Source organism: Vicia villosa, linkage group LG5, assembly GCF_029867415.1.
Source record: "Vicia villosa cultivar HV-30 ecotype Madison, WI linkage group LG5, Vvil1.0, whole genome shotgun sequence".
Lineage (NCBI taxonomy): Eukaryota > Viridiplantae > Streptophyta > Magnoliopsida > Fabales > Fabaceae > Vicia > Vicia villosa.
Genome location: NC_081184.1, coordinates 72,264,212 through 72,274,312, shown reverse-complemented (window position 1 = coordinate 72,274,312; position 10,101 = coordinate 72,264,212). Strand labels below are relative to the sequence as shown.

Genomic DNA, 10,101 nt, shown 5'->3' with positions numbered 1-10,101 from the left:
ATTTTAATTGATTGATTTCTTTGATTTGTGATTGGTTGATTAACCATAAATAAATAGTTTTTTAATTCAAAAATAGTTTCTAAAATGAATGAAAAATACAATATACTTGTGAATATTTTCTTTTTTAGTTTAGATTTCATTTCCTTATATTTTGTGAATATTTTCTATATTTTGCAAATGCCAAAAATACCCCTAGTTGTTAAAGTTGACTTTAGTCAACTTAAACAACTTTCTTCTTAGTTAATTCCCTTTAGATTTTAGTTTGGATCTTAAATAGGAATTAAAATAACAACTAGGCTAGAAAATAGGTTAGTCTCCCCATTTCATCCTTTTTTTCTTTTCAACTTTAAAACATCTAATAAATAGTTGAATAAAACCCCTTTAAAAAATACAAAGAAAATACTTAAAAGACATTAATAAAAAAGTGAAAATCATTAAAAAGGGAATGGAAGCTTGAATCTCCCTTGCTTTGGGGAATCATTCAAGTGCTTGGATCTCCCTTGCTTTAGGGAACCATTCGGGCGTAAGTTCCCAAATTCTAAAAGACACAAACCAAAGAGTAATTCGAGTTTCCCTTTCCTTAGGGATTTCCTCGAAACACTCAAACTCTCTCTCTTCTCTCCTTTCTTAAGGGCATTGTTATCTCCGCTCTATTGCATCCCAGGCTGTCCCCTTATGCAAGAGCGCGAGCGTTAACTCCGCCCAACTAAAAAACACAAAAACAAACAGAAAATCTTGAGCCGAGCTACGGTAACTCTGATTCCTGAAAAGGATACGTAGGCAGCGGGGTAGGGCCCGTGCGAGTACAATTCTTTATTTTCCCTACATTTTGCATTCATTTGCATTTAGACATAGACATAGTTATACACTCTTTAGATAGAAACAAACATAGGTGGATACCATCGAGTACGATGGGCGTGAGGGGTGCTAATACCTTCCCCTTGCGTAACCGACTCCCGTACCTAGACTCTCTGGTCGCAAGACCTTGTTCTTACCCTTTGTTAGGTTTTTTGATATTCCTTTCCCTTATGGGATAAATATATTGGTGGCGACTCTGTTCATTTTCCGCGAGCGTGCGACAGGTGTGATCTTCGGAAACCCTGACAAGGGTACGAAATAAAATTAATGATCGATTTAATTAATTATTGGTTTTTCAACCTAATTAATTAAATTGATAGAAAAATTAATTTCGATTAAATATATGATCCTACCATAATTTTTTATTAATTAAAAGAAGTTATTTATGATTTTATAAAATAAAAGAAAACAATTTAATCATAATTAAAATAATTAAAATAACTAAATAAACATTATAAAAGAAAAAGAGGTTTTAGAAAAAAAGAGTTTGTGGAAAAAAAATTATCATTGAAAACATATATATAATATATAATAAAAATAAATATGGATCATATAATTAAAAATAAAAAAATTTGCAAAAAACTTAACTTTTGATCCTGTGTGGTTGGCATGTGTGGTCCACCATGCACCTGCGTGCTCAGAGACGTTGGATTGGCCTGGGGAACGATTTGAGGGACTGGTGGATGATAGCACATGATAGGATGGTGCGTCTTAACGCACTGGATCCAAAGTCTTTACCAAAACGCGTGCGCGCCTTTTTCTTTTGAATGGGCCAATCACGTGATGACACGCAGTCATCTTCAACCTTGGGCCGTTGCCTTAGACCCCCCTTTAGCCACGGTTTTCAGCTTTCGTTGCCATAGCCTGTGAGAAAAATAGCGAATACATGCAAACATAACCAAAAATGTTTCGCGACCACACCAATGTGGTCGTCTCAGTCTCACGAACCCAATGATACTGCAATTGGGTCTGATTTTAACTAATATGGAAAACCCCAATTTGAAGCTTCAAGAACCCTACAATGGCGTTCGGCTCAGATGTGCACAAAAACACAATTAAACGTCCAGATAGTTTCTACACATTACTAGGATCAAGAATATGCAAACAAATTGAATAAATAATGCATGAATAATGCAAATCGAATTCATGAAAGAATGGTGCAAACCGTGGCAAATTGGGGGTGATTCCAAAGGTTCTGATCGTGTGTAAGGACCTGATTAGCTTCAACAATCCTCCAGGAACGTGTTGCAATGCCTGAAACTATCTGAAACCTCTTCTAATTCCAAAGTTGATCTTGGAAATTTCTTCCCTTTTTGCACTCGGGTTTGGGGTTCTTGAGGGCAGAATTTTGTAACCCTTGCACTCTGAATCAATTGTGTACTTATAGAGGAAAGATTAGGGTTGATAAAACTCAATCAAATCCTTTAGAATCTTGAATTTGCATTTGGAGAAAATTTGATTGAAAACATGTTTTAAAGGCTTCTAAATTTGGCCAAAAGTGATCCAATCTTTTCCAATTTTATTTTGCATGAAATTATGTGAATTATGAGGTGTAATTGTGATTGGATTTGATTTGATTGGAAACAAATTTTCTTACAAATCTTTTGATTTTCCTTAATTTTATTAATTTTTAAATGAATAAAAATTCTTATAAAATTAATTAAAATCAAACAATTTCGTGGCCAATGGTTTATGGGCTCTTAATACCAAAAAGAAGAAGATTGGATCTTAAAAACATGGGCCCATTTGCAAAGAAACTTATTTTAAGGCCTTTTGCTTCACATTCTTTCTTCCAAAATTAGCCAACTTTGACAAGGCATATCTCTCTCAATTTTTTAGGTATGGAGGAGTTCTAGGACTTTTTAGAAACCTTGAAGATTCCTCTAACCAGTGTTTTTGGTCTAATGTCAAAATAATTTTCCATGTTCCTTGTGTGCTCTTTTGAAAAAGATGACTTTTTGTTGACTTTTGAAAAGGACCTATAATGTTTTGATCCATATCTCTCAAATGAAGCATTTTTAGACTTGGCTTGTGAGAGACAAAATTGTAGAGCATCCCATTTACTTCAAAATGAGCTTTGGATGGAAAATTTCTGATGTTCCATGTAGAAGTTATGTCTGGTCAAAGTTCAGTTGGCTTTCTCCGATGAAAACCCTAATTTAGAAACTTTTGGAATTGTTGATTTTTGATCTTTCCTTGATGAACCATGATCAATTCTTGGTCAAATGGTGAATGATACTTTAATATGAATATGTTTACAAAAAATCAGAAGTTTTGACTGTATTTTGACCATAGTTGACTTTTAGATCCAACCAGTCGACTGTTGACTTCTGAGCAATTGAGTGATCAATCTTTTGAACTGAGACCTGAAATTCGTCATGGAGGTAGTGTGGAGTATCATAGACCATATGGGATGCCTTGGAGATTTTGGTTCATTGATTTTCCCTCAAAATAAACAAAACCCTAATTCTTTGAGCCTTGTTTAGGAGAGGGTGTCTTTGAACTTTGTACCTTTATTTGAATTTGAATAGGAGAGATAGTATGGGCAAATTTTGGGGTATGACAACTGCCCTTGTTCAATTTTCTTAAACCTGAAGATGTAGAGTGGTTTGTACGCCAGTCAGTATCTGAAGGTGGAAGATGATTGAACACTAGAATACCAAGAAATTTGCCCTAGCTGACATGTGGATTTTTGTCGGAGATGGGCTTGAAGATGCCATCCAGGGGTTTGGAAAAGATGTATGATTGAGATGGGCTTAAAGATGGCATCCAGCTTGATAGACTTGATAGTCAGAATATGTCGTACGTTAGACCGGGTCTAGTTTGCATCAGCAGATGTCTGGAAAACCGTGCGTTAGGCTAAAGCATGTGTCGTGCGTTAGATCAGATCCAATTTGCATTCGTAGATGTCTGGAAAACCGTGCGCTAGGTTGAAGAATGAGTCGTGCGTTAGACTAAATCCAATTTGCATCCGTAGATGTCTGGAAAACCGTGTGTTAGGTTGAAGGATGAGTCGTGCGTTAGACTAGATCCAATTTGCATCCGTAGATGTCTGGAAAACCGTGCGTTAGGTTGAAGGATGAGTCGTGCGTTAGACTAAATCCAATTTGCATCCGTAGATGTCTGGAAGGTCGTGCGTTAGGCTGAAGGATGAGTCGTGCATTAGACTGAATCCAATTTGCATCTGTAGATGTCTGGAAGGACGTGCGTTAGGTTGAAGGATGAGTCGTGCGTTAGACTGAATCCAATTTGCATCTGTAGATGTCTGGAAGGCCGTGCGTTAGGCTGAAGGATGAGTTGTGCGTTAGACTGAATCCAATTTGCATCCGTAGATGTCTGGAAGGCCGTGCGTTAGGCTGAAGGATGAGTCGTGCGTTAGACTAAATCCAATTTGCATCCGTAGATGTCTGGAAGGCCGTGCGTTAGGCTTTGCTTTGAATAAGATTCGAATCTTTGTAATGTACCTGTCAGATATTGTCAATTTTATGCAATGTTATGGTGCATGTGTTATGTGACGAGTTCCTCAAAATAAACGAGGAACATACATATGAGGTGATGTATGCGATGTATGAATATGTTTATGATTTATGATGTATGACTATGATTTATGCTATTTGAAACATCTTGATTGAGAAGATAGATCTTTCTACTGTTATGATTTTGATGTTTTGATCTTATCTTGGAAATGCTCAGTTGGGGATTTATGATTTCTGCTAGGGGATGATCAGTAACTTGATGTACCCTGATTGGGGATAAAAGATATTAGTAAACCATATTGGAGAAGAGCAAAGTGTTGGAGAACCGGTAGTGTTGAAGATGTAAACTCTGTTGGGGAGCCATGTCTTTGTCGGGATGAGAGCATTTGAAGATATCTTCTTAATGATTACTCTGTGGGGATATGATCCTGTGAAGCCAGAGTTGTGGGAAGGCATGGCTGCCTTGAACATTGCCCCCAGTATTTATAGCTCTTGCTTTTCCTGGACTTATATTGATTAGGATACACCACTGAATATTGATCAAGATGTCAAACTGGACTTGCATAGATTTGCCCCTGCTAGTAGGGACTTTAGAAAGATTCGCCTCGCGAGGACTTTATGAGATGTGCCCTATGGGCGACATGCCCCTAGTAATCATAGGCCCATGACAATGTCCCATGTTGATTGGGAAGTAGCTTCAGATCTACTTGGATGCATGCCCCTGATTATTTTGACACCCTTGAGAGATTCTCAGAATCTTGACTTGATTGCCCCAGATTGACCGAGAAATAGTTTGAAATCCACTTGGGATGTATGCCTTTGACTGTTTGGCATTTGAGATATTCTTCGAATCTTGACTTGATTGCCCTAGATTGATTGGGCAAAGCGTGCCATGCCCCTTGTATACGTAGGAGACATTGCTTCTCGGAGTAATCTTGTCTTGTCGGGATAACTTTAAGTCATTAGTTGTACCCTGTGCAAATTCTTTCTGTTGCTAACATTTGAAATTATGTAGCAGAATATGTTTAATAATGAATTCATGAGATGCAATGCATACTTCTGTCTTGAGTTTTTTTTGAAAAATATTAAAACATGAGACGTAAAAGCGTGATATTTGTAAAAATGTGGTGTTTGTAAAAAATGAAATACCAACTCAGCATTTGTGGTGAACCTTAAAGAGTCGGGATACCTTTGTTGTGACAGTATGCTTTCAAACTAACCATGCTTCAATTAGGACTTTCAAGGGTTGTAGCGTGGCTTGGTTCACGGGTTAAGAAACAAAGGATAATGGCTCAAAAATTTATTTATACCCATCCCCTTCTTCGTGATGTTCTTTGATCCTATGCTTAGTTAACTTGGCGTTTCAGCTTTAGAGAAGCTTGAAGTATTAACATTGATATTTGATGGTGATTGAAGCACCAGAAGTTTATTTGGATAGTCAGTCGCCCTTCTTTTGTAATTCTTTTTGCTTTTGTCGAGGATTTGTAGTGACCTCTTCTTTGATTTTGTTGTCCCTAACTTTTGCCTGAACTGCTTGTTTTGAGATTACAGTCAGCGGGATGTTTATGATTTTTGATAAGTCTCCTTCATAGATTTTGATTAACATCTTTTCCTTTTCGGTAGATATCTACTGCATGACTTACTGGTTGCGAGAACCCATCCTTTTTCTTGTATAAACAACAGCTAGTGCAATTGTGTTAACTGAGTAACTACCCTGCTCCAGGTTGTGATTAAGGGTTTGATTTGTATGAGAAATAAACTTCTACTCCTTAGGCTCAAAGGGGTTGACGAGGGATTAACATCCTTATATCTCTACTGTTTAGGAATTGAAACAATGCCTGTACATCGTCAGCATAGTCTGTTCGAAAGCATACTGTATGATGTTGCGGTATCGTTTTCGTCATCCTCCCTTAAAAGGCTTACAGCTTAGCAGGAATTGAGTATCACAAAACATATGCAAAGTAAAGACATAATTTAAAATGAGTGATAACGAAATAATTTATTCAAGACAAGCATATGCAATGCACTAATGATGATTATTAAAACAGATAATGTCTATCATAAGTCGAATGTTCAATCAAACAGGAAAGAAATTGCAAACGAAAGTAAATATAATGATCTAAAAAGTTCATCCTTCTAGACATTAATCCATCTTATCGTGATTAGGCACGGGAACCGTGATCACTACAGGAGTCTTGGAATGGTTGAATTCAATTTCACCAGCATCGACCAGGTCTTGAATCTTGTTCTTCAGCGTCCAACAACTATTTGTATCGTGACCAGGGCTACCGGAGTGGTATGCACATCTCACATTGCGATTATAGCCGCGAGCGGAAGTACTAGGATTCTTAGGGGGATCCTTTAGAGTAATCAACTCTGACTTTAGCAAGTATTGTAATGCCTGAGCCAGTGACATATTGATCTTTGTGAACTGACGCTTAGGTGCCTATGACTTACGTCCTTATTGTGGAACTGGTGTAGAGATCAGAATTGTCCCCACAGATTGGTTGTGTTCATTGCGACCTTTCCGATTGTGCACAACATTAGTCAGGTGAGGTTCCTCAGGTGAGTTGAAGTCAATGATCTTTTCATCAATTAAGTCTTGAATCTTGTGCTTCAATTACCAACAATCCTCTGTATCATGACCAGGACTATTCGAATGATAAGCACATCTCGCATAGTACTTATACCCAGGAGTGGGATTGGTAGGAAATAAATATGGAGGCAATAGAGTTATCAAATTCTGATCAAGCAGTTGTTGTAGAACTTGAGACAACGGCATGTGCAACGGAACGAATGACCGCTTGGGTTTGGATTTCCATTTATCTTGCCCACCTTGCTGCCTATGTTGATCCTTCTCCTTCTCGATCAGAAGTGCCTTTAATTCTTCTTGCCCCTTGACCAAGTGAAAGATTATTTTTCGGAACTGGTTATTCTGAGCCTGAAGATTTTTGACAAATTGTTCGAGATCCATTTTCTCGCTGAAATAAACAGCAGAAAGATGAGGCATTTGCTTTTATGAAACCTGTGATGTAATGTTTATGAATGATATGATTATGCTAATGCAATGTTTTCAAGGAGTTAAAGGCTTTTTAACACATTTAAAGAAAACAAAAATAGAAACAAGAATATAATTAATAATTCAACTGGAAACCCATATATTATAAGTTTTATGGCTACATCAAAGAGATACTGAAAATAATAAACAAAATAAAATAGAAAAGAAATCAATCTTCAAGTCGGCGCTTCCTCTTCAACCCCCTGATCTCTTCTTTATGGGCTTTGATCATTTCATTCTTTTCCTGAACAAGTCTATCAATCTATCGTTCCCATGATTGTATTTGATCTGCCGAGATAAAATCTTCAATCTTCCACTTGCGGGAGAAATAGTCTAGCATACTATCTCGTTCTTTAACCACTAGCACTGCTTTTTCAGCCTCAACCTCTTGTAAACGCTTTTCAAGATCAGCTTTTTCTTGTCTTAAATGAGCAACTGTGGTAGCAAGGTCCTCGTCTGGAGCAGGTACATAAGGCTCCACCTCCATTAGAATGGCTGGAGGAGTAATCCTTGGAACTACAGGTGTGTCAGATGGATATGGTATTCCAAACTCAACGACTCGATCGTAAATCCATCTAAAATAGAGGTCTGAAGGAGTATAGTTTCTTAATCCCAAATCTCTTATACCCACCTTTTTAACCTCGTACCAAGCTTTAATGAAACGGCCCTTTTTCCGGTTGTATCGGAATCGTAGTCAAAGTTTTCCGCACTAAGATATATGGAATGTGGCCTATCTTTCAAAGCAAAACCAAACTGATGTCGAGCGAGGATAGGATTGTAAGTGATTCCCCCTCGAGTACCAAGAAGAGGCACATTAGGGAATTCTCCGCAACGATCAAATAACTGGATACCCTCGAACTCTTTTTGATGCCAGATGATGTCATCGTAAGAAAGCTTCATAATCCTCTGAATCCAAGTCAAACCCTCTTCATTACTTATTGCTGATCGAGGCAAGTGCGAAATAAACCACTTATGCAGAAGGGGGATGCATCCTAAGACACAACCTTGTCTCTTTGTTACTATGGCATTGATGGAATGCAATAAATCACCAAGTAGAGTAGGAACAGGATTTTTGCTAAGGAAGATCTTAATAGCAGCCCTATCAACAACTTTGTCGCAACGGTGAAATAAAACTTGTCCATATATTAGTAACATTAGAACACTTTCCAAAGCATCCATGCTTAAGGCTTCGGCAAAGATCTTGGCCTTCTCGTATAAGAAATCCACAGGTATCCCATAATAGTCTCTTCTATTAATCCAAACCTTGTTAATTTCTGTCCTTGGTAAGTGTAAGGCAGCAACAATGTCTTCCAACTTAGGACCTCCTTCCTCATCAATGTAAGGAATATGATCAGGTATAGGGATGTCCATTATATGAGAAAATTCTTCCAATGTAGGTACCAGTTGAAAATATCTATAAGTAAAACAATGAAGAAGAGGATCATAAAACTGCATCATGGAATTGAGGAGAGCTTCATCCACTTTGATTCGCACTAGATTTATCAGTTTGTTGAGAGGCTCGGTGAGGACGAGAGAACCAGTAATATCATCACATAAGAGCTTTAGTGAAGTAGGTACTTTCTTGAAGTTGAGAAAGAAAGGCTTACGGACTAAGATTTCCGTATTCAAATAACCTACAAAACAAATTATGGTTAAAAAACCTTTTTTCTCCTTGAAATGGGTTATCCATGTCATGAATGCATGTATGCATGATGCATCACAGAAAAAAAAATCCACACAAATCACACAATTTTTGGCTTAAGGCTTGCATGGAGTATGATCAGGTGTCCTTCCCAAAGGTACTTCTATGGATAAGGAGATTTCAGCAACAGGTTCTATAAGTTATCCAGAATTGTCAGCCCTTCTAAAGCACCCTCGGACATGATGCATTTGCACCATGCAATGATACTTTGAGAGAGAACCTATCTGAATTGTAGCATCGGGTAGCGACTAGTTCTCAACATTTGTCAAGAGTAGTCCCCCCAATACGTTCCTAAAGGCCAGGATGGGTTAAAGGTGACTAAAGGTCCTTGAGCTCCGGCGCACCCACAGGCACATACATAGACCTCCCTCATTTGAGAAAGGTGTGCATATGGCTATGGAGTCCTAACTCAAGCGTGAACTTCATATTGACTAATCTCCCACATATGTGAAAGAGATCACCATGACTATGCCACTCCTAATCTTAAGTGTTCTTGAATCCGGGAATAGGATTCGTCCTTCATTTAATTCCCATAGCGCCCCTTAAAAATAAAACAAACAAAGCAAACAATAGAAAACATTTAAGTTAATCCTAAACTTTTAAGGTAACCCCTCTTTTATAAGAAAATTCTCCCCAGCAAGTCGCCAGTTCTGTAATACGGTGAACTGACTTTATCGGAATGTTACGGGTAGCAAGAGTCGCCACCGACTTTTATTTTATCCAAATTATCAGAAAGGCTAAAAGAACAGGAAAAACCTTTTAAATAAAAACTGAGTTTGGGGGGTAATTTATGCAAAGGGAAGGTGTAAGGCACCCTTTGCATCCATGGTTTTCCATGGACTCTTAATTGCTTTGCTCTTTAGTTTTGAAGCCAAAAGTTTCAGAAATGTAGAAGAAGAGAAATAAGGACTTTAGCTCGTAAATGAGCGTAGCCTTTTTGAAGGTTTATGAAAAAGTGTAAGAAAAAGATTTAAGCCAGAGCAAAGCAATTAGGGGCAAATTACCTG

The 10,101-nt window shown here is 37.8% G+C and overlaps 1 protein-coding gene across 1 annotated transcript; it reads right to left on the bottom strand.

Annotated features, from left to right (window-relative positions):
• Positions 1-7,654: 7,654 nt before the first annotated feature.
• LOC131604832 (uncharacterized) lies at positions 7,655-8,763 on the bottom strand. Its single transcript, XM_058877248.1, has 2 exons — positions 8,024-8,763; positions 7,655-7,967 (listed from the first exon to the last, which is right to left on the bottom strand). The coding sequence occupies exons 1-2, from the start codon at positions 8,761-8,763 to the stop codon at positions 7,655-7,657; spliced, it is 1,053 nt and encodes a 350-aa protein (XP_058733231.1).
• Between the last annotated feature and the right edge of the window lie 1,338 nt (positions 8,764-10,101).

Bases quoted from the DNA above. Each gene is read 5' to 3' on its own strand.
- LOC131604832 (XM_058877248.1), bottom strand. From the start codon at position 8,763: ATGGACATCCCTATACCTGATCATATTCCTTACATTGATGAGGAAGGA. The intron at 7,968-8,023 runs GTGGGTATAAGA...CCTCTATTTTAG, and splicing joins CTTGGTACGAGGTTAAAAAG to ATGGATTTACGATCGAGTCG.